The sequence below is a fragment of the Bombyx mori genome, chromosome 24 (assembly GCF_030269925.1).
Source record: "Bombyx mori chromosome 24, ASM3026992v2".
Classification (NCBI taxonomy): domain Eukaryota; kingdom Metazoa; phylum Arthropoda; class Insecta; order Lepidoptera; family Bombycidae; genus Bombyx; species Bombyx mori.
Window position 1 is genome coordinate 5,368,697 of NC_085130.1, and position 25,803 is coordinate 5,394,499.

A 25,803-nucleotide genomic window follows, 5' to 3' on the forward strand; every position below is an offset into this window, starting at 1 on the left:
ATCCATAACCCTGGAAAAGACATTTATATTTATCATACAAATATCTTCCCTTGGCGGGATTCGAACCCGCGACCCCCTTGTGTAGTGACCATTACACCAGACCAGCACCACTTACCACTACACCAGACGGCCGTTAAATGGTAGAAAAGCAACTATATTATACAAATGAGACTTAGAGCGCACTCATACGCCAATGCAAACAGAAACAAATAGTTTTCTTGCTTAATGCATCATTGACATGATAAAGTATACTAAACTATCAAGTTGACGCTTGGAAGTTACGATCTAAGTTAACCGAAAGAAGGATCAATAAGTACGAAAACTTGTAGCTTAACCGTGTCAAACAAACAGAGCGCACGGAAGTTGAAATGTTGCCAGCGCTAAAAACACATTTGACAGATATTATTGCCGTTATTTTTGGTGTGGCGACACCGCGTCTGGTGCCGAGGTCGGCTCTAGGGGTGTGGCTTTCGTAATAAACTTTTATGCCGAAAGCTGACATGAAAAAAGTTTAGCGGTTTTTCTCACAGGTACATAAATGAATTTCTATTTTAGATATGTTAGTATTATTTAATAGGAGTGGGTAATATCGGTTTTGCCGCGTATCGAATCGTATCTATATATCGAGGATCAATATCGGATATTGAATCTATATATTTTCTGAATCTATATATTGATGGATGCTAGTAGATTTTCTCGATTCATGATATTTGAGATTTGAAACGATACGCTGATATAATATCGTAGTAGATATAGATTTAAGTCAACGTTATACGGTTGGTTTTCTGATATCAATTTATAATATGATCTTAAAGTAATAAAAAGAACATGAAAATAAAAATATCAGAAAAACTTTCCTTCATGCTTTTACCAGGCTTAGGACTGGCTACATTATTTTCAGTTTTTAGTATTTTGTGTCTTAATTTAAAATTACAAAATATACCAAAAGAGTGTAGATTTCAAAAGTTTAATACAAACACAAGAAATAAACTCAATTATTTGGATTCAACTAAAAATAGAAAAATGTGTACTTTAAAAATCAAACACAAAAAACTTTTAAGTATTTATAAACACTTGTCCAAAAATTCTAGTTCAAGGTCAAAGCGCGTGAAATTAAATTCAACGATGCAAATAGGCTATACTGCATTCAAGTTAGGGTCGAAAGTTGAAACTTCTTTCCTAAATTGTATCCTGCTGATACGACGCTAAGAATAATCTACAGACATATGGACTTAAATTATATAAGGTTTACAATTGTATTGATAATGCCTGTTTCTGTTTCATTCATCACATGATATCCCTATCGTGCGCTCACTCACTCTGGCCGATTCGATACGAACCAAACGAATATTGCTGATATTAACGAATCGGTACGATATGCCGATGCGCATCACATCGAGCAATATCGTGTATCGGCTGATATCGAAATATAGATTTCGATTCACGAATCGGTCCGATATGGCGATGCGCATCACATCGAGCAATATCGTGTATCGGCTGATATCGATATATAGATTTCGTGTGGGGCGATATCGGATTCAAAGATATTACTGCGATATATAGATATTGAATCTAGATACGATTTATATCACCCACTCCTATTATTTAATTAGATCTACTTTGAATCTTTTCGATACTGATATTAGAGCGAAGTCTTGAAATTATTGTTCTGTCATCGGTCTTTGATGCGTGTGCAATTAACTAGATGTCTTCAAGTCGGCGAAAAAGACATTCAAAGATTCCGTTGTATACAATAAAACAAAAATCAACAATAATAAGCTAATGAAAACATTTTAAAAACAATCATACGTCTCATACAAGACACCGCTGTCTATATTTTTATTTTCAGTTGAAAAAAACTGTTGGAGAAAAATTCTAATGAAAATCAATCTAATCGTATTCTAATGAAAAACTTTCCACAACTAATGACGCCAAGCTAATGTGTTACTTAGACCAGAAACTTGGCCACAGCTTTTTAATGTTCTCGATAGCGTAAAAGTAAATGAAGTAATGCGGCGAAACGCATTACTGCTTCACGGCAGAAATTATAAGTATTATTATAGTATAGTATTATTTTGTCAAACACTATTATACTTCTATGATTTAATCATAGATTTCGCCAAAACTACATTAAAGATAAATAATATTAAAGACAAACAATATTAATCTATTCTGAATTTGACCACAGACAGACTTGAAACAATAACAAAAGTTTGACAATAAACAAAGAGTTTATATGTATGTGTGTTGTGTCAAATACATGCTAGTGTGTGTAATGTTTTTTTTATTGATTGAAAGTATTTTTCAGGCATAATAAAAAAAAGTAGCATTCTGCACTTCTTCTCTATAGTCTCTATAAGTGTGGGAAATTTCATACTCTCCCGTCCGCGCAATTTTCGTAAAATGGGATACAAAGTTTTTGCTTCACGTATTAACGTATAGATATATCGATATACTCCAACGTTTTTTTTTAAATGATTGAAGGATTACTGGTGGCCTTTCCAGTTTCATAAGGACAGGTAGGCGAGCAAAGGCTCAGTCAGGAGGGATGGGTTTTGCTAACAGCTGCCCGAGCGCCTCCGAAAGAGACCTAACAACTCAAGAGCAACTGCTTCGCGAATGAATATACTACCGGATCGGCATTGCGACCCGCTTAGAAGATCCGATGAGAAACTCAGTGAGCTGATGCATGGGTGTGATTGCCCGTCGACCTCTTTGTCGAGTCCGACGAGAACGGTAACCAAAGTATATAAATATCATTCTCTGATGTCCGTAACACAGGGAACCCCAATTAGGTAATTTATTTAGTCATCTGATAATTGTGTAATCTGATGAAAACTGTTATTAGCTCTTATTTCTCCGCACCCATAGAGAAGTCAGGCGAATGGTGTTTGTAGATGAATATGATGCTGTGCGGGACACGGAACCAGATTGGCACGATCTGTCAGACGAAAAGACACAAAACCACATCGATCGGTCATGTCAAGAAGCCATCAGGATATCCACTGAATTTACGAGAGGAAGAAATTAAAGCCACTGAATATTAACTTGAACTGAATATTATCAACTTGAAACTGCTTTAAAAGATTGGTGAAGGAACACTACTTATCTGGTTAGTCTTGTTTGTTTGTATCATTATTATTTATTATGTGTATGTATTGTATATTAGTGTGTATTGTATGTAAGTGTATTAGTGTATAAATCAATTAGTTATATATTTAATATTACATGTAAACAGTATATATCTGTGTATTGTATGTATATATTTTCTATAATAATGTATTGTCTATGGTACACCGCAACATACCTGCTATATTTTTATATTTTCCGGAATTTCTGTAAATTTTTTTATTGCCTTTGTAGGCAGACGAGCATACGGCCCACCTGGTGGTGAGTGGTTACCGTCGCCCATGGACTTCAGCAATGCCAGGGGCAGAGCCAAGCCGCTGCCTACCGAAATTAAACGGTTGTCTGGAAGAGATTGCTTTTGTACAAATGTATCTGCTTTTTGACTGTTTTTTTTAATGTAAATTGTATTTTGGTGTGCAATAAACTGAATTCTCTCTCTCTCTCTCTTTCTCTTATTTCCCAAAAATTTCGCTTGTCCGTTTTAAAACCTTTCTGTGTACCCGTCATTTAAATTTAAAAGGCCACAGTATTACAACCTATTTTTACTCGAAAGATCAGAACCCTGCGTCACTGCGTGGTCGTTTAAGCCCTTCTGTAGACTTCAAAGGATAAACTTATATAATACGCTTATTGTCTGACGTGTGACCATTGTTTTCGACAAACGATACGAAGGGGACAAAATCTAAAACGTCAGATGTGTCCTATGCTCTCAATGGAATTTGCGGTTTACGTACAAGTTGTCTAAGGGTGTTTCTTGTGCGCTAATTTCGGTAGTGATTCCGTGAATTTCCGTAATGCGATTTACTTAGGGGCTTTGTTTTGTTATTAAAGTGAATACATTAGGTTGGTCGATGTAAATAATTATAAGATTTCGTAATGATGAAGGATTTATTAGCGGTGGGGCGTCTTGTAAACCCGCGCGGGTAGGTACAACCGCCCTGTTTATTTCTGTTGCGGAGCATTAATGCATTTCGATTTTATAGATGGGGCAGACATTGCTCTATACAAGTGAGAGCTAGAACTCATGTCTCAAGGTGAGTGGTGGCATTATGATTAATTTCCATGGGCTCCGTTAGAAATAACGCCATGACGTGGGCTGTGAGCTATATCTAGTCTCGCGCTGTCAATAAAAAATAATAAAAAATAGTTTAAAAAAACCAAAAAAATACGCTTTTTTTTTACAATAAAATATTTTTTTTAAACTGTTTTTAATTAAAATTTATTAAAAGTTTTTTTTCAATTTTTCAGTTGAATTTCAATTTTCACAATATTTTTTTTATTTTCCAAAAATATCATCTGAATCAGTCGGTAACTTATCCGAGAAATTGGTGATCGACGCGCCTGATAGTTTCCCTTACTGGCCTTGACGCAAGCACTTCGGGTCTCAGGACAACAAAAAATCGCTAATCCTGATTATCCTAGTAAGGATAAGACATCAAACTGTTTAAAATATTGAATCGTCATCGGAAGTATACCAAAGGACAATGCCCATTTTCTATGGGCGTTTGGGCCCCTTAAAAAAAGTTGTCCTGTCATGATGGTTTCAACTTAATTTGATAGACAAAGAAATATCGTTTCATATTCAGAAAACGATTTTTATATTCTCACCCAGGCTTAAGAGAAATTTGTTTTTTTTCTGCAGCTAAAATTAAGTTGTTAATTGTTTTCTTCGAAATGAATAATCGCTCTCATAATTATTTACAGTATTAAATAAGTTAATTGTGGTTAATGTTGCTAGAAATAAGCCCTTACGTACATTTTATTATTATTATATCCTCATAATAATAATAAAATGAAATGAAAATCCGGAAGCCGACAACGATATTGTTGTTGTTGTTTTTAAATTCACCAATAAGCAGGCAAAGAGCGTAGCCTATACAGCCTAGTCTGTCGAAGTTATATATTTTTTATGTCAATAAAAAGCCGGTGTATCTCTTTTTATTGCTTTTTGGGAGTTTTGACGTCAACTCGACGAATACCACATTGACTGAGCATGAGTTTACGCAGACCTTTTATACACAATATTACAAATACAAATAATACAAATTACACAATAAACTATTAAAAAAACATTAAAATAAAACTTCAAGTGACGCTTCACTCGGGTTGCTGCCAAAACTCTCTGATCATATATAATAAGAATAGAGTAATGGTAGGCCATTGATATTTTTACTAATGGAATCATTAATATCTAAAAATATTAAATAATTCATGGTTTTAAGTAATAATTATTATTACAATAAATATTGAATTGAACAAAAATAAACTAAGAAACCTGTGAATTATAAGCATTAGCTATTTTTTTTTTATTTGTTGTTCAAGTCACAAACATCTCTTTCGTTTGACAGCATATAGGTTTGCTATAAGGCTGTATGGGCTTAGAAGCTCTTTGCCTATTGGCGAATTTAAAAACTATGGCATGGATAGTTTTGGGATGTTATCAATTAAGTAATTTATTTTTTTGGAAAACAATGCCAGGTTGAAAGAAATGTTGATACATAAACTAAACAACGTGAAAAAATAAGGCATAGTTTTTCAAGTACAAATAGTTTTGACATAAAGTTGGCCCACTTTTGGGCACTGTCCTTTCCAGTTAATCCGACGTTTTCAAAAATTCCGGGTCAAAATCGTGTTCAAAGATCCCGTTACGTACTAACATACGTATGAAGCTAATAAAAGCTTATTAAAAAAAGCCCAAGAGGCCATAGCCAAATTAGATGGTCAATCCAAATTCGCTCAACTTACAACATCAAGCTGCAAAATTTTAGTCGTGACGTCAAGAACAGATACAGATACAAATACAGAGGAGAGAGAGATAGATACAGAGGAGAGAAGCATCATAAAAGTAATCAATCTCTCATCGGGACAATCACGACTCAGAAATAAAGAAGATAACGCCATCTGGTGGAGGAAACGTTGTAATATCCAAGATGGGTGGCGTTTACGTTGTGGACATCTATATAATAATATAATTATAAAAATAATAATAATAAAGCATTCTTTATTCAAAAATAATTGGTACTTAATTACAAACAATTTGAACATACATTAATGGTTTTTTTATTACTATTTTCTTATAATTAAATAGTAAAAAAAATTACAGTTTATTAAGAAGTTAGTTTAGGAAAAAAAAATTAGTTTCTTATATTCATTTTAATATTCTTTTTCTCCTACCCACGCCGAAAGTTCGGTTTTCCTCCCGCTGTACAGGGAAGAAAGTGTAAATTTTCCTCCCTGGGTACTGACGAGTGCGCATGCGCGTTAGTGTCTACGTCTGCTCTCATGCACCTAAAATTCTCCGCCATTGTTGTGCTCGGGTAATTTGCAATATTTATTTATTTATAACTTCATATACTAGAAAGTATAAAGGCGGACTTAATGCCATAGGCATTCTCTAACAGTCTACCTTAGGGGAGTGCAGAGATGAAGCTTGGTATGTGTAGTGTGAAGGTGATATTACTTAAACATATGTGTATATATAACATACATAATATTTATAGATACAAATACTCGTACTTAAATAAATACATATACATAAATAACTAGTCAGGTCATAAGTATTATTATTAATGCTTTATTTCAGTTATTATTATTTTTTAAAACCATAACATTTTGTTAGTAATAATTACTTATAATCTATGTTAGTAACTTAAAAATCTAACACATAACTATCATAAAGTAAGTATTGTCACACAGTAAAAACTTTTCTTTAAGAATGCTGGCCACAAAAAAGTTTATTGAATTCGAATTTCGAATTGTTCATGAAAATAAAAATGTATACTCTTAGAATTTTACTCATTTTTAAATATGGAGTGGACGCTTAAAGAAGACCGTGTTGCAGTTATTGCGTTGCATCGTTGCGGTTACGCGCCAATTCAAATTTTTAACATACTGAAAAATTTGAATATAACCAAAAGATTCGTTTATCGTACCATCAAACGATACAATGAAGACTCTAGTGTAGATGACAGGTCAAGAAGTGGTCGCCCTCGGTCTGTTAGGACTCCAGTAGTGATAAAAGCTGTGAAGGCGCGAATTCAAAGAAATCCCAAACGTAAGCAGAAACTGTTGGCTCTTCAGATGCGGTTAAGCAGAACCACGGTGAAAAGGGTGTTAAATGAAGACTTAGGGCTTCGGGCATATCGAAGAAAAACAGGACATCGTTTGAATGCTCGTCTAATGGACCTGAGACTGAAGAGATGCCGCGCTTTGTTGAAGCGGTATGCGGGAAAAAATATCGGGAAATTCTTTTTTCGGATGAAAAAATTTTTACCATAGAAGAGAGCTACAACAAACAAAATGATAAGGTGTACGCACACAGTAGTGAAGAAGCGAGCAACCGTATTCCGCGTGTCCAACGAGGTCATTTTCCAACCTCGCTCATGGTATGGTTGGGAGTTTCTTATTGGGGCTTAACAGAGGTACATTTTTGTGAGAAAGGTGTAAAAACGAATGCAGTTTTGTATCAAAATACAGTCCTGACGAACCTTGTGGAACCTGTTTCTCATACCATGTTCAATAACAGGCACTGGGTATTCCAACAAGATTCGGCGCCAGCTCATAGAGCGAAGAGCACACAAGACTGGCTGGCGGCGCGTGAAATCGACTTCATCCGGCACGAAGACTGGCCCTCCTCCAGTCCAGATTTGAATCCGTTAGATTACAAGATATGGCAACACTTGGAGGAAAAGGCGTGCTCAAAGCCTCATCCCAATTTGGAGTCACTCAAGACATCCTTGATTAAGGCAGCCGCCGATATTGACATGGACCTCGTTCGTGCTGCGATAGACGACTGGCCGAGCAGATTGAAGGCCTGTATTCAAAATCACGGAGGTCATTTTGAATAAACTTTAGTGTCATAAAAATCTATGTTTTGTTAAATTCATTTTGGTATATGAATGGTTACATAATGAATAAACTTGTTTCAATTATTTTACATTAAACATGTGACAGAATTTATGACCTGACTAGGTACATATACATATCATAAATATTGTGTTTAGTGTAAAAGTGAAATAAGCAAAAGGCAATAAAATTTTATAGTGAAGTATTACACAAAGATGAGTTCATCAGACAATTCTTATACAATTAGTAGTAGTTTATTTAAAAATTAAAAAACAGTTAAATTGTTTATTTTATGAGTGGGGGGATCTGCCTCCCCTCCCCCCCCCGTCTTTGACCCGTATTAGTTAATCAGCACAGTTAATCTGATTTCTTATTCACAAAGAAATTTCGTTTGCTACCCGGATTAGTGCCCCTGCCATAGTAATTTCATTAATTAGTCTTCTTTTTAATACGAACACCATTACTTCGTTAAGATTTCCAATTTGTTGAATTCGTAGAGCGATTTGTAAATACGTATAGATAGGAGAAAAGAATTGTTAAGCAACTTGTCACCCAAAGTGCAATGGATTAGGCTCGGAGTTTCCCTACGAGATCAAATCAGAAATGAGGAGATTCGCAGGAAAACCATGGTAACCGACATAGCCCAAAGGATTGCGACGTTGAAGTGGCAGTGGGTAGGGCATTTGCTCGTAGAACGGATGGCCCTTGGGGCTAGAAAGTTCTCGAGTGGCGACCGCGTGCCAGAAGACGTGGCGTGGGTAGACCTGTCACAAGATGGACCGACGGACTATTGAGGGTCGCGGGGATCCGCTGGTAGCAGGCAGCGCAGGACCGATCTTTGTAGCGAGGCTTGGGGGAAGCCTACGTCCAGCAGTGGACGTATATGGGCTGATGAGAGCAGAGAGAGAGAGAGAGAGAGATAGATCTTCTATAAACCTTCTTAGATTTTCAAATTATTCGTTTTTCAGTTTGCCTATTTCTAACTAAATAAGACCCATCAATGTAATGCATAATATTAAATTGTGGTAATTAAAAACGAAATACCCGCATTTAAATCGAATTGGCTATATTTAGCGTCGTTAAGTTTTACAGCTCAATTTCAAGAGTATTTTAATGGCTCTGTAACTGTAACCTTGGTTAGTATTTACAATTAATTTGCAATTGTTTTCATCGATCTTGAATTTCGCGTTTAGCTTGGTTCGCTGAACCTCAGGGGTCCCATGCTTAGACGGTTTTCATCTGATGATTATGCGATTTTTAAGATTTTTTTTGTTATTCCTACGGTATTCGTATTCTATTTTGGGGAACTTTGGAGAGATATACGACAAAGGGAAGATCTTCCACCGAGCGGGTGATATTGCTCGGTAGACCGACGGTCCGTATGTTGTTGTTCGGAATTTGTATATATGCGCTTTATCTTGAAAATGTCGTAAGCGAGAGTCAGGCATCTGTCAAATATCTTGCGTTGTATGATGGCTACCCGCCACACTATAAACCTGGGAGAATTTGCTAACACTAGCCCTATCAAGATTAGTGCTTCGCAGAATCTACCATCGGATCGTAATCACGATCCACTGAGAAAATCCGACGAGAAACTTATTTGGTATTAGAATAGTCTTATTTATAATTACAACTACGTTTACGGCTCATATAACCAATTTATATTAATACTAGCGACCCGCCCTCGCTTCGGAAACATTAAAACACACATGAAAGCAAAAAAAAAAAAAAAAGTAGCCTATGTTCATCAGGGACAATGTCGGCTTCTAATGGAAAAATAATTTTTCAAATCGGTCCAGCAGTTTTGGAGCCTATTCGAAACAAACAAACAAACAAATCTTTCCTCTTTATAATATTAAAATAAGTATAAGTATAGATGCCTTGTTCAGGCCAGCGCCTTCAATTATTTTAGAGCAATGTCAAAGATGCTAGCCTTCTAAGGCGCTAAGTATCACAGCTTAATAAGTTAATGTATTTCGCTATCATTCGTTCATTCGCTACCCGCTCTTCAAGCACGCTGTACATCTCCATTTAAATATTATAAGAATAATATCAAGTGCTGGAGTTTTATTAACACAAGAAACTCCCTTATGTACCACAAGCCGGTACATGCCTAATAGAGCAAGAGCCCGCGACAGCCAGACCTTCGTTATTTTATAAAAGCTGAAAGTTTCTCTGTGTATGTCTCCAACACAGGTAAGAACGACCCGCGATTATAGAGTTCCGATTGTGGTTACTTGGGCAGGTAACAGGCAGTAAAGGTATATAAAATAGTACCTTAAATTCGTTAAAGTATAAAGGTTTTTTTTTTAATATTTAGTCCAGAATATCTTTAGAAATCATGATATCCGTTGCCGGACACTTTTTCCAGTTGTTACCCCCTGCCAGACACCCTTAAACTTTAACAAATTTTAATTATACTTTCGTTATACTATAAAAGCTAAATTTTATATATGTTACTTAAATATGTTACCCCAAGAGCCGGACAGTTTTAATGGTTCTTACATCTTGCCAGACACATTGAGAGCCCGCTGTAGGTGCGAGCGCGAGGTAGCAACTGTTCAAGCGGGTGTGAGCGAGATAGAGTGCTTAGTCTATTGTGATCTTTTACTGCACATCAGCTGTCGTTTATAGGATTTATCCGTTCTAAGCAGTGATATCGAGGCGCTACTCGGCATGGGAAGCTCTGTCATTCTGGCGGGCGACCTAAATTGTAAACACATCAGGTGGAACTCACACACCACAACCCCTAATGGCAGGCGGCTCGACGCGTTAGTCGATGATCTCGCCTTCGATATCATCGCTCCGCTAACCCCGACTCACTACCCGCTAAATATCGTGCATCGCCCGGATATACTCGACATAGCGCTATTAAAAAACGTAACTCTGCGCTTACACTCGATCGAAGTAGTTTTAGAGTTAGATTCAGACCACTGCCCCGTCATTATGAAACTCGGTCGCGCTCCCGATTCCGTTCCCGTCACGAGGACTGTGGTGGATTGGCACACGCTGGGCATTAGCCTGGCTGAATCTGATCCACCATCGCTCCCGTTTAGCCCGACTCTACCCCGTCTCCTCAGGATACCGCTGAAGCCATAGAGATCGTAACGTCACACATCACCTCGACATTAGATAGGTCATCGAATCAAGTTGTGGCGGAGGACTTCCTTCACCGCTTCAAATTGCCCGACGATATTAGGGAACTCCTTAGAGCTAAGAACGCTTCGATCCGTGCCTACGATAGGTAATCCTACAGTGGAAAATCGTACTCGAATGCGTGCAATACAACGCGACGTAAAGTCTCGCATCGCCGAAGTCCGAGATGCCAGATGGTCTGATTTCTTAGAAGGACTCGCGCCCTCTCAAAGGTCTTACTACCGCTTAGCTCGTACTCTCAAATCGGATACGGTAGTAGCTATGCCCCCCCTCGTAGGCCCCTCAGGCCGACTCGACTGAATAAGGCGATATTGATATCGCCTTATTCATCAGTTCAATATCGACGACAATGAGGAAAATTATAAGAACGATTAAATATTTTTCTTTGACATGTAATATTTTGTTTGTACTTTATAATATTAAAATAACCTTTTTTATTTTCTATAATATTGCTATGAACGTAATAAAATAATTTTTTTATTGGATATCTTAAAAGATCACAATAGACTAAGCACTCTATCTCGCTCACACCCGCTTGAACAGTTGCTACCTCGCGCTCGCACCTACAGCGGGCTCTCAATGTGTCTGGCAAGATGTAAGAACCATTAAAACTGTCCGGCTATTGGGGTAACATATTTTTATAAGTCCCTAAGTAACATATATAAAATTTAGCTTTTATAGTATAACGAAAGTATAATTAAAATTTATTAAAGTTTAAGGGTGTCTGGCAGGGGGTAACAACTGGAAAAAGTGTCCGGCAACGGATATCATGATTTCTAAAGATATTCTGGACTAAATATTAAAAAAAAACCTTTATACTTTAACGAATTTAAGGTACTATTTTATATACCTTTACTGCCTGTTACCTGCCCAAGTAACCACAATCGGAACTCTATAATCGCGGGTCGTTCTTACCTGTGTTGGAGACATACACAGAGAAACTTTCAGCTTTTATAAAATAACGAAGGTCTGGCTGTCGCGGGCTCTTGGGCTATAATGTTATTTTTTGTTAATTCTGCGATTTAAGTGAAAAGTCTAATAAGAAAACACGAGCTATGATTATTTCGTGGTTTCTTCGTCGTTGTCACCTAACGTGTGCTTTATAAAGTACTATTGCGTTTGCAAAACGATATTCAAAATAATTACGCGATTTCGAACTTTATTCGATACGTTTAATGGAGAAATTCGATTTTATTAATAACTAGCTGACCCGGCAGACTTCGTAGCGCCTCAATCGATAAATAAAAGACCTAAACTTTTGTATAAAATAAACTTAAAACAAACGAAAGGAATCTGCCCCCCGTCGGGCGGCGGGGTCATCATAGGAAAAACATTTTTTTTTTTAATTCGCAGCCTTTTCATGTTTATCTACCTTTTAAACCTTCTCTGGACTTCCACAAATAATTCAAGACCAAAATTAGCCAAATCGGTCCAGCCGTTCTCGAGTTTTAGCGAGACTAACAAACAGCAATTCATATATAGAGAATAATCTGTAATTAAAATAACAATTGTGTAAAATAACATTGAGCGACGATAACCACTCACCATCAGGTGGTCTATATGCTCGTCTGCTAACAAAGACCCCAAAATCAAGTAAGATTGAAGTTTCAAAAGCATTTTCTTCCTTCTATTAGTATTGCCATACGATTCAGATTGGAAAGCTTGATGACTTCTAGCAGTAGATAAGAAAATGGGTTATTTTTTCCAACTTCTATTTACTATTTGGGTGAATTTAGTTGTTTACTCTCCCTTAAACATAATCCTTTGGGACTACGATAATGTCCACGGTAGCGCGGTCTCCGTCAATGTTCCTTCGGAGTTGTCCGATTGCGCTGAACTAATTTTAAGTGAAATAGATGTTTTTTTTTAATTGTCTCACAACTTACAGGAAAAATCGGCTCCTGCTAAGGTTCGTGTTAGCAACGTCATCAAGTTTGAGCTCCGTGAGCTCACCTACTAGTTAAGGTTACGCTCGACAACGGGTTCGACGAGAACGATGACCGGCGCTTGAAGTACCTAAAAGCACCGTTAGTGGATCGGGAGGATCCGAGATGACGTGTTTGAGACGACGTCGACTGTTTTCCATTCTGTCCGCAGGGAATGTTACCGACGGCCACGATGAGAGGGTTCTCGTAGCAATAAATCGTCTTTATATAGAGACGGTGCATTCAAGAATGCCTTAGCTGCGTTATTATTTATATTGCGTTATTATTGAGGAGCATATGTAACAGTACGTCAAGACATCCTCTATCAGTAAAAATAATTAAAAAGAGAAATTTCTTTCAAATATCCATGCTCATTGTACTTTTGTCTGAGTTACAGCAAAGAAACGAAATTTCCATTACATATTCAATTAGTTTCAGTTTCCGTCGGTTCCTTCGTTTGCATAATATGCATGAGTTTAATACTCTATATTTTACTATTCTACCTTTTTGTATGAATATTTACGTATCAGGGCGGGTAGATGCGTTTAAAAGCAATATCCATTGAATTATTCCCGAATAGCACTTAAGTGTGGTGCCATAGGGTTTTATATTGCAATTCCTTATTTTGGGTAAAATCGATTCACTTGTACGATGAAGTCTTGAATGCTTTGGTCAGATAGAGCGTTAAATAAGTAGTCATTCTCGAAGCAGAAATTCTAATTACGACGGTAACGCCATCTATTGTTTGTAAAAGGTAGACATTATCGACTGACTTCTGTTCTTAAAAAGTAAAAAAAAAGATGTCGCCACTGTTTTAGAAGTGTGTATTCCAAAGTAAATTCAAATTTATTTTTATTGCTTACAAGGGTGGACAAACTCTCAGCCCACCTAATGTTAAGTGGTTACCGGATCCCAGTTAGGCATCTAAAATTTATATTCCACCACCCACCTTGAGACGTGAGTTGTAAGGTCTCACTTTTAACAGTACAACGGCTGCCCCGCCCTTCAAGCCGAAACGCATTACTGCTTCACGGCAGAAATAGGCAGGGTAGTGGTACCTACCCGTGTGGACACGCAAATACGGACTAGAAAGAGGGTAGACAAATCTGTTTGCTCCTGACTTTCTACTAATCTTCAGTATACTCATTTACGCTTATAACTGCGCAGAAATATCTTGGAAACTCATTAAAAGTGGAAATCGTGGTAAAAACCTAATAAATTGCTATTATTTATGTATACTATTTCTTTGTTATCTATATCAAAACGTTTTATATAAAGCAATCGTGTTTTTCACATTCAACTTTATTACTAAGCAACAGAGTACAAATTTAAGAGTGCCGATAGCTTTATATATTACGTAGCCTCAACGTGATAAGTAATTCAAGAGTCTGAACGAAATCCGAGATTCCGAGGTGGTATGAATAACAAAATGACCGCACATTTTTTACAGTTCTCTAGGGTTGAGTATTTTGTAAGTTTATTTGTATGTTACGGATACCTTTTGGTAGTCGAGAGATCGCTCTAGAGTTTTTCCACTTACCAGTGGTGCTTGTAATAAAGGAATTCTCATAGGTGGTACTACTGGTGGTTTTGAACTGGTGGTAGGACCTCTTGTGAGTCCGCACGGGTAGGTACCACCACCCTGCCTATTTCTGCCGTGAAGCAGTAATGTGTTTCGGTTTGAAGGGTCGGGCAGCCGTTGTAACTATACTGAGACCTTAGAACTTACTAAAGGCGCATTTACGTTGTAGATGTCTATGGGCTTTAGTAACCACTTAACACCAGGTGGGCTGTGAACTCGTCCACCCCTCTAAGCAATAAAAAAATGCAGGTCGCAACGGACCGGCCGCATCAATTAGAGAGGTCTATGTTCAGCAATGGACAGGCTGAGATGATGATGATGAAACATCCACTCTGTATTCAATCATAAAACGAAGACGAATAAAGAAAATTGATATGCACCAGATTGTATTTTATTTTTGTAATACAAAATCTTCTATATTATTACAACTGATGATGACTTTATTTCAATTAAAAATAGTTAACGCCTTTTCTGATGCAGGGTGTTACTAAAGCTTACTAGAGTGATCATGGTCCATGAAGAAGTTTATTAGTTTCATGGTAAATTAATTCATTGCCCCGCTGATGACCATAGCATCATCTAGCAATATCAAGAACTCAGTGACTGTATCCAGATAAAAACACATTATATTTAGCTGCAATTAACGGTTTGACGTAAAAACGAGGGGTTCGAAAAGCAACTGTTTCATCTTTTACGCAACCATTCTCGCAATCCACTTTGAGTGCTTAAAGATACTCCAAGTACTGGTCACCGCTCTGGTCGAACTCATATAACTTGACCCATAGACGCAACCCAATGAGTTTCTCGCCGGATTTTTTCAGTGGATCGTGATTCGGATCTGGCGATAATTTCAGCGAAGCATAAGTTTCATTAGGGCAGATGTTAGCAAATTATTTCAGGCCGAGCCTCGTGAGTTCGCCCAGCAGTCAAGTTGAAGCCAGACCATTCGATGCTAGTGCCAAATTGGTAGGCATTTTTTCGCAACGTACAATTAATTCCTTTTTAGCAAATACAGGGATAGTTTATTGTGTCTATTCTAATGGGTTTACAGTGAACTAGATTAATAGCTGAAGGTTTTGTATCATAGTGATTAAGCCATCGGACAAACTATTAACATTAGCAATGAAATAAGTATGTATTTCGTGTTTTTAAGCTCCATTAAAAATATTTCCCTCCTGACAAACCCCTCCTGAGCAGTGACCTCGAGACACTGCTCGGTATGGGGGACGCGGTCATTCTGGCAGGCGATCTAAATTGCCACCACACTAGGTGGAACTGCCATCGCACGAATGTGAACGGTAGGCGTCTCGACGCGTTCATAGACGACCTCACATTCGAGATATTCAACCCTCCGACCCCCACGTGCTATCCGTACAACGCCGCGCGTCGTCCGAGCACAATAGATCTGGCACTGCTGAGGAACGTAACTCTGCGCTTGCGCTCCATCGAGGCAATGTCAGAACTCGACTCAGACCACCGACCTGTCGTCATGCAGCTCGGTCGCCCACTCAACCGCGAACCAGATACGAGGACCATGGTGGATTGGAAGAAGCTGGGCACGTGCTTAGCTGACACCGCTCCACCAATCCTCCCTTGCGGCCCGGATTCAACTCCATCCCCCGAGGACACCGTCGAATCCATAAACATCTTCACTGATCACGTCTCGACGGCGATCACAAGATCTTCAAAGCAAGTCGATGTGGAGGACTGCTTCCACCGCATCAGACTTTCCCCCGATCTTAGGGACCTCGTAAGAGTTAGAAACGCGGCAATCCGGGCCTACGATCGATATCCCACGGATTCAAACCGGACTCGGATGCGTCGCTTACAGCGGGAGGTCAAATCCCGCTTGAGCGACGCCCGAAACGAAAACTGGGATAGTTATTTAAAAGAACTCGCGCCCACTCACCAAGCATACTGGCGACTAGCTAGGACCCTCAAGTCCGAAACTATCGTCACTATGCCGCCTCTCGTACGCCCCTCAGGCCAACCACCGGCTTACGATGACGATGACAAGGCAGAGTTGCTGGCCGATGCACTGCAAGAGCAGTGCACCACCAGCACTCAACACGCGCACCCCGAACACACCGAGCTAGTCGACAGGGAGGTCGAGCGCAGAGATTCCCTGCCGCCCTCGGACGCGTTACCCCCCATTACCACTTCCAAGGTTAAGGAGGCGATCGATAGCCTACAACCACGGAAAGCTCCCGGCTCCGACGGCATCCGCAACCGCGCGCTTAAATTGTTACCAGCCCAACTGATAACGATGTTGGCCACCATATTAAATGCTGCTATGACGAACTGCATCTTTCCCGCGGCGTGGAAAGAAGCGGACGTTATCGGCATACACAAGCCGGGCAAACCGAAGAACGAAACCGCGAGTTACCGCCCCATCAGTCTCCTCCCGGCGATAGGCAAACTATACGAACGGCTCCTTCGTAAACGCCTCTGGGACTTCGTATCCGCGAATAAAATTCTCATAGACGAGCAGTTTGGATTCCGCGCCAGACACTCGTGCGTCCATCAAGTGCACCGCCTCACGGAGCACATCTTACTAGGGCTGAACAGGCGGAAACCCATTCCGACAGGAGCCCTCTTCTTCGATATAGCGAAGGCGTTCGACAAAGTCTGGCACAACGGTTTGATATACAAACTGTATAACATGGGAGTGCCAGACAGACTCGTGCTCATCATACGAGACTACTTGTCGAACCGTTCGTTCCGATATCGAGTCGAGGGAACGCGTTCCCGGCCCCGTCACGTCACAGCCGGAGTCCCGCAAGGCTCCGCCCTCTCTCCGTTACTATTTAGTTTGTATATCAATGATATACCCCGGTCTCCGGAGACCCATCTGGCGCTCTTCGCCGATGACACCGCCATCTACTACTCGTGTAGGAAGAAGGCGTTGCTTCATCGACGACTTCAGACCGCAGCTACCACCATGGGACAGTGGTTCCGGAAGTGGCGCATCGACATCAACCCCACGAAAAGCACAGCGGTGCTCTTCAAAAGGGGTCGCCCTCCGAACACCACGCTGAGCATCCCCCTCCCGACTAGGCGCGTCAACACCTCCGCCCCCGCCGTTCGCCCAATCACGATGTTCGACCAGCCCATACCGTGGGCCCCGAAGGTCAAATATTTAGGCGTCACCCTCGACAGTAGGATGACATTCCGTCCTCACATCAAGACGGTACGCGACCGTGCCGCCTTCATTCTAGGACGTCTCTACCCGATGATATGTAGGCGAAGTAAAATGTCCCTTAGAAATAAGGTGACACTCTACAAAACTTGCATACGCCCCGTCATGACCTATGCAAGTGTAGTGTTCGCTCACGCGGCCCGCACTCACTTAAAGACATTCCAAATCATTCAATCCCGTTTTTGCAGGATAGCCGTCGGAGCCCCGTGGTTCGTCAGGAACGTCGACCTCCATGACGACCTGGACTTAGAGTCCACCAGTAAGTATATGCAGTCGGCGTCAATGCGCCACTTCGATAAAGCGGCACGACACGAGAACCCTCTCATCGTGGTCGCCGGTAACTACATTCCCGATCCTGCGGACAGAATGGAAAGCAGTCGGCGTCGCCCAAAACACGTCATCTCGGATCCTCCCGATCCACTAACGGTGCTTCTAGGTACTTCAAGCACCGGTCACCGTTCTCGTCGAACCCGTCGCTTGCGACGAAGGGCTCGACGAGTAAATTAACTCCCAGACACAGCCCACTGAGTTTCTCGCCGGATTTTCTCAGTGGGTCGCGTTTCCGATCCGGTGGTAGATTCTGCGAAGCACGGCTCTTGCTAGGGTTCGTGTTAGCAACGTCATCAGGTTTGAGCCCCGTGAGCTCACCTACAAAAGTTAGGGTTACGCTGACATAGCCTCTCAAGGCTCTCAGCTTAGGTAGGAAAAAAAAAAATATATATATATATTTAACAAACATTCCTCTGCATTATCATCCGATTCAGAGCCAGAGCTATATTCAAAATGATTTTATTGAATTTCAAAATAATCTCTACCAGTTGTACCAAGAATGCCACAGTCCTGTGAGGAATCTACATTACAAACTCAGTGGACTTTACATTTTACATAAAAAATAATTAGCTCAAAATTCCTATATTCCATTTTAGACGTAAATTAACTTCAATTACAAAATTCACCCTCACATGCGACTCTACTAAAAAAAAGAGTTTTTAGAGCAAGAAAACATAGAATTATTAGACCATCCGCCGTACAGCCCCGACCTAAGCCCTAATGATTTCTATACTTTCCCTAAAATAAAGAATAAATTGCGTGGACAGAGATTTTCATCACCTGAAGAAGCTGTGGACGCCTACAAAACGGCCATTTTGGAGACCCCAACTTCCGAATGGAATGGTTGCTTCAATGATTGGTTCCATCGTATGGAAAAATGTGTCAAATTTCGCGGAGAATACTTCGAAAAGCAATAAATACATTTTTCAATAGTAAAGTTGTGTCACTTCGTTAATTCCCGAAATTTTCAGTGCCGCCCCCGTATTATAGGCTAAATTATAAAAATCTAAATTTTGCAACATGATATTTTATTCTCATACTTGGATACCTATTAAAACTTCGCGGCTTTAGTTACTTGGGGACTGAAATTTTGAAGTTTATCCGATTTATTATTGCCTTCGGGAAGCGAGACGTGAAAGAAAATGAATTAATACAAAGAAGTCTGCGCCCTGGGGAGCGAAGACAGAAACTTCTAAATATAATTTACTTCTTGAAGCTGAATATATAAGAAACGTTTAGAATGACGATCTCAAGATCTATTTTAAGAACCTTAATAGCAATGGTGGTTTTAGAATATCTCCATTTCTGCACAGTAACTATTGTTTTGATACTGATTGAAACAACCTCTATATAATTAACCTGACGTGTGTTTATTCATCTCTAATTGCTACTGAATCCTAGTTTGGGACCAATATATTTAGTGCGAGTTTTTTAACGTTCTCCATAGCGTAAAAGTTAACTCAATTTTGTATGCTGTTGGAACAGTACCCCAAGCGGCAAACGTTCCAACTTCATACAAATTTGAGTTAACGTTTACGCGATCGAGAACGTTAAAAAACTCGCACTAAGCACCCAGATGACTGCGTGATTCATTCCCGATTATGCATTTAACTCCCAACAATGGAGACACATAGCAATGTAATTTGGTTGTCTGGTGGCTTAGACTAGAAACATCCTATCGTGTCGTACAACTCCACCAAGATATTCACAGAAGAAGCAGCAATCGCTAACCGGCTTAACTCAGTGTAGGGGTATCGTAAGCCCACACGCGTGCATGTCAACAACAATGCCAGTAACAGCTATCTCAGTCGTTTAGTTGATGGGCCTCTACCATCTTCGACCATTGAGTTCCATATATTGGGCGCGTCCCCTCACCCGCAGCAACCTCGTAAGAGATGCCGTTTGGAGACCCGAAAAAAAGTGTCATGCCCAAGACGCCCAGTTCCTGCTCCACCGAGCGACGCCAAGTTGTTCTGGGACGGCCTCTCTTCCTTTTGCCAGACACTTTCAAGGCTCTCTTGGTTAGATGAGTATTGGGCTTTCCTAATGTGTGACCAATCCAATGCCATTTCCGTGTAACTCGTCTATGTGCGTTAGTAAAATAAAACTTACCTTTGTCATCAGATTTGAACTCTGCTTCCAACTCAGCCTTGGTTGGCACGGGCTCGGGTTTGCAAGGTTCTTGCTTGGCCGCCTTCATGCTCATTGATTTCCTTGTCCTGTGACCACGGAACGCTGCCTGGATTTTAGTGGCTGCCTGTTCTTCTGACTTTACGCCTTCTTTGTTCTTCTCTTCTGCGAAAAATATTTGATTTTAAATTAGTTCAATATTGACAGTCTTGACGAATTTTCAAGCCAACAGTTGGCAAGAGATAGCAGAAGATTGGGAGGAATGAAGAGATCTTATCTGAGGCCAAGATCCATGTCTAAAGAAAGTTGCATTAGGCATAAGTCAAGATTGCCATTTGCTGTAATAAAGACTTCATATACATAGATAATTTTGGGAGAAGAGATCAAACACTCACTAAAACGGTACTGTAAAGAAACTATGGAGAACAGATAAATATTTTTCAAAGAACTTTGCTTCATGTAAATAATACATCAAGAACTTTCACGACATTGCTATTAGCAAATTTATATAGTTTCACAGAAGTCAAACAAAATTTTTTTATTCATTACTAAACCATTAATCGAATTCTCTGGAGTGAAAGTTTAAAAGAAACACATGATTTAAAAATTATGATATTTATTTCAAACATACACGTAAATTGTGTTGGTATCTTTAGCTATCATCACTTCACTACATAGTATAAAATCGCTTATAAAGTCGCTTTCTCTGTCCCCATATCCTGTATGCTTAAATCATTGCAAATGCATCATGCTCAAATCAAAACTACGGAACGGATTTTGATGCGGTTTTTTTTAATAGATAGAGTGATTGAAGAAGAAGGTTTATATTTATAATAATATCCATTAAATAGTGAAGAAATCAACAATAAATTACAGTTTCCGAAGCGAAGCGAGGGCGGGTCGCTAGTGTATTATAAAATTAAGAGTGCTTTAGTCTGTTCTTTCAGTTATTTCTTCCGAGCCATGCAAGTGGTCTCCATACGGTTTTCGCTGATAGAGAAAGTTAGAAAATACACGAATTGCTTACATTATTCATAAAAGCATTGGGTAAAATATTCTATGGAGGTGTTATATTAGAAATTTAGTTTTAAAATACTCGTAGGCGCTTTTCCAATCTTTTACGGTTACTCCAATAAATTTTATAAAGAAATTTAAAGGCACATCGTATTTATCAATTACGCTTATTGAATTTCGCGTTCAATTCATTTTGTCGTGCAACGGTACCTCCGTTAAAAATAATGACAGACCGAAAATTGTATAATAAATCAAAAGCCGTAAAAGTGCTTTCAATATTCGCAATCAGATAATGGTGACCTCATGGTAATTACTAAATAATAAAAGAGAAAGCTTTTTCTTCAGCCGAGCTTAATTTGAACTGACGATAGGTGGTGAAGGTCGCGGGAGTCGCTGGGTCAGTCACGACAACCTTGAACGGTGAACGTCTTTCAGCCAAACATATATATCATTTCGTCACTTAGCAAATTAGATCGGTCGATTACGTCACGAATAAAAGTCAAATGAACGAACGCTTTTTCGTAATATCTTATACCTTTAAACGAGCAATTCTTGTATATTAATATATATGTATTATAATCGGAATCTCGGAAACGGCTCCAACGATTTTCACAAAATTTAGTATACAGGGGATTTCGGGGGCGATAAATCGATCTAGCTACGATTTATTTTTAGAAAATGTTGTTTTATTCGTGCTTTCAATAATCAACTCTTCCCGGCATCTATTGGCGAATAATAATACCTACTATTTTTCTTAATTGAGGGCAACAAAAAAAAACCGGTCATCATCTAGTTCCGATTATATATCGAAGGGTGATATTCACCCATCCCATTTCCCAATCCCAACACATTCATATTTTGGTATAAGCATCATTTTTGGTATTTCACAGGCGAGTCGTTTAAAATTTGGAAAAAAATATCATAACAAACTAACTTCTTTAGCTGTTTGAATGGAGTAAACTTAATTGAACTTGAATTGAAAATATCGAACTGTTGATGCTGATTTATATCTATACTAATATTATAAAGAGGAAAGATTTGTTTGCTTCTTTGTATTAAATAGGCTCCGAAACTACTGAACCGATTTGACAAATTCTTTCACTGTTAGAAAGCTACACTATTCCCGAGTGACATAGGCTATTACCTTTTTTGAAAAAAATTTGGGATCCTTACTAAAACTCCAGTAATATAACCCAAGGTGTAAAAAAATCATCTAAAATATTGTTTACATCGCGTGCCCTGCGAAAACTGTTGATGATAGAATAAAATAATGTATTACGACTTTGTAGACCACATTATTATTTACAAAAAGTGTCGCGACAGCATATTTCTAACTATTATAGTTATGCCGCAATAAGTGTCCTTTTATTTAAAAAAATAAAACAACGTCAAATATCGTTGAATTTTTTGTTAAAGACCCCAGCGGAGCCGGAGCGGGCCGCTTGTACCAAATAAAACGCACCTTTAATTACAAAGATAAAGGTCGCGTGTTAAGCGGAATGTCGCTTAAACCAAATAGCTTTCAACCCTCCGTTATGATATATTACGCTGTTTTTTTTATAGTTTAGATGCGTGGAGAGCTCGCGGACCACCTAGAGTTTAGTAGTTATCGAAGCCCATAGACATCTACAGCGTAAATGCCGCCACCTACCTTAAGATAAGTTCTAAGGTCTCAGTATGGTTACAACGGCTGCCCCCCCCCCTTCATACCGAAACGCATTACTGCTTCACGGTGGAAATAGACGGGGTAGTGGTACCTACCCGTGCGAACTCACAAGAGGTTCTACCACCAGTAATTACGCAAATTATAATTTTGCGGGTTTGATTTTCATTACACGATGTAATTCCTTCACCGTGGAAGTCGATCGTCAACATTTGTTAAGTACGTATTTCATTAGAAAAATTGGTGCCCGCCTGCGGGATTCGAACACCGGTGCATCGCTACATACGAATGCACCGGACGTCTTATCCTTTAAGCCACGACGACTCCAAACTACTGCATACAGTAAACATTACATATTATAATAATATATACAACAATATACTTATTTATTTATAAACATTTAAACTGTCAGGACCTTGATGTTTTGACGAGAAAATTAATCAAATCGCATTGTCCGGTCCGTCATATATCCAAACGGCTTCTCCTCGTCCCAGCGAATTTATTAACGACCGCTCGAGAGGATGGAAATAGCTTCCAGTGGGTTGGTTATCGATTTTCTTCGGTTACAAACCGGTCGTTATTTATAGGTTTGTTTTAGCGCAGGTAGAAAAGGTTAACGACCTGTCATTAATTGCGTAAAATATTTAATACTAGCGACCCGCCCTCGCTTCGCTTCGGAAATATTAAATTTTATTATTGATAGCTGAGTCCCGCGATGTTACCCGCAGTTATTGTCGTACCGCGGGTGAAGCCGCGGGGCGAAGCTAGTCTAAAAAACGTAGCCTATGTTACTCCTTATATCATCAGCTACCTATGAGTGTCAGCCCTGTTAAAATCTGTCCAGCCGTTCGAGAAATTAGCCGGAACAGACAGACAGACAAAAATTGTAAAATATTTTATTTTTGTGTATGTACCGTATATATATATTCATATGCATTTTTTAAAAAGGGGTTATTTCAATATTACAAACAGACACTTCAATTTTATTTATATGTATAGACTAGCTTTTGCCCGCGACTCCGTCCGCGTGGAATAGTTCCTTTGGCATAACGTTAAATTTTACCCCCCACTTCATTTACGTAGAAAGTGAAAATATTTTGAAACATTCTTTATTGGTGCTCCACTTGTATGGGTCTCATGATGTTATATAGCCTATGGCCGTCCTCAATAAATGGGCTATCTAACACTGAAAGAATTTTCAAAATCGGACCAGTATTTCCTGAGATAAGCGCGCTCAAACAAACAAACTCTTCAGCTTTATAATATTACTATAGATATTAAATTTGGTGTTTTATTTTAAGCTCGCGCTTTGAAACCGATTCAAACGCAGCCTTCGTTCATGCGATCAACATTAATGACACACAAAAACAAACACGTCATCATCATCATCGCCATCAGCCCACATTCGTCCACTGCTGGACATAGGCCTCTCCCAATCCACACCACTGAGCCCGATCTTAGGCTCTCCTTATCCAGCTCCTACCGGCCACTGTTCGGAGGTCATTGCACCACCCAGTCAGTAAGGTGGGCCTAGAAAACACACACACATACGGCCGACTGCAATACTCGTGAACACTTACAAGAAAATATTAATAAAACTTACACATAATACGTGCCTAAGATAGATCATGGACTTCTGAAGTGAGGATTGTGGATAATTAATCAGTTTTATGAAAAATAAAATCTAAACATACTATTTTTTTTTAAATTATTTTTATTGCATAGATAGGTGGACGAGCTCACAACTTACCTAGTGTTAAGTGGTTACCAGAGCCCGTAGACATCTACAACGTAAATGCCGCCAACCACCTTGAAATATGAGTTCTAAGTTCTCAGACAGATCCTTCGATATTCGCGCGACTATTCGGCGATAGATGGCTTCACTCTTACCGGCGTAACAATATTCTGTTACAATAAACTAGGTAAAGTCGTCGTGGCCTAAAGGATAGTACGTCCGGTGCATTCGTGTTGGGCGATGCACCGGTGTTCGAATCTCAGGCGGGTACCAATTTTTCTAATGAAATACGTACTCAAATGTTCACGATTTACTTCCACGGGGAAGAAATAACATCGTGTAATAAAAATCAAACCCGCAAATTTTCATTTGCGTAACTACTGGTGGTAGGACGTCTTGTGAGTCCGCGTGGGTAGGTACCACCACCCTGCCTATTTCTGCCATGAAGCAGTAATGCGTTTCGGTTTGAAGAGCGGGGCAGGCGTTGTAACTATACTGAGACCTTAGAGCTGATATCTCAAGGTGGGTGGCGCATTTACGTCATAGATGTTTATGGGCTCTAGTAATAAAAAAAAATATTTAAAAAAATGAACCGTCCTTCTAATGATATTGAGTACAAGTGCTAATTGCAAAATGTCTCGACTCTCACGAACCGTGTCACTAATAGATGTCAAGTGTCTAGTTTGCTACGGAGTGCATCGGCAGTGTCTTAGAGCTGACAAAGACAGCGGACACTCGTCTCGGGAGCTCTCCACGATCCAGAGAGCCGGCTAACGAGCTGAAGTCTATCAACTTAGTGCACGGTATATGTTAATGTCAACTTTTGTTTGATTATGAAATGTTTTGAAATTAGAGAGAGAGAGAGAGAGAGAGAGAGAGAGAGAGAGGAGAGAGAGAGAGAGAGTATTCTTTATTGTACACAAAAAAACGAATAAACAGTGCGATACATTAAATACAAAAAAAAGTACAATTGCCGGTCTTATCGCAAAGAGCGATCTCTTCCAGACAACCATCAGGTGGACAAGAATCATTTGGAAACGAATTATGCGCGGTGTACATGTACACATACATATGCACATACAAACATAGATCCAC

General features: G+C 39.4%; 1 protein-coding gene across 1 annotated transcript in view; it reads right to left on the bottom strand.

Moving 5' to 3' along the window:
* The window catches only part of LOC105842625 (sperm surface protein Sp17), a 156,410-nt gene that overhangs the window by 25,393 nt on the left and 105,214 nt on the right, over nt 1–25,803 (bottom strand). Inside the window, exon 3 of the mRNA XM_038019791.2 lies at nt 20,279–20,461. Within this exon, the coding sequence (XP_037875719.1) occupies nt 20,279–20,461 (183 nt within the window). The remainder of the gene's footprint in view (nt 1–20,278; nt 20,462–25,803) is intronic.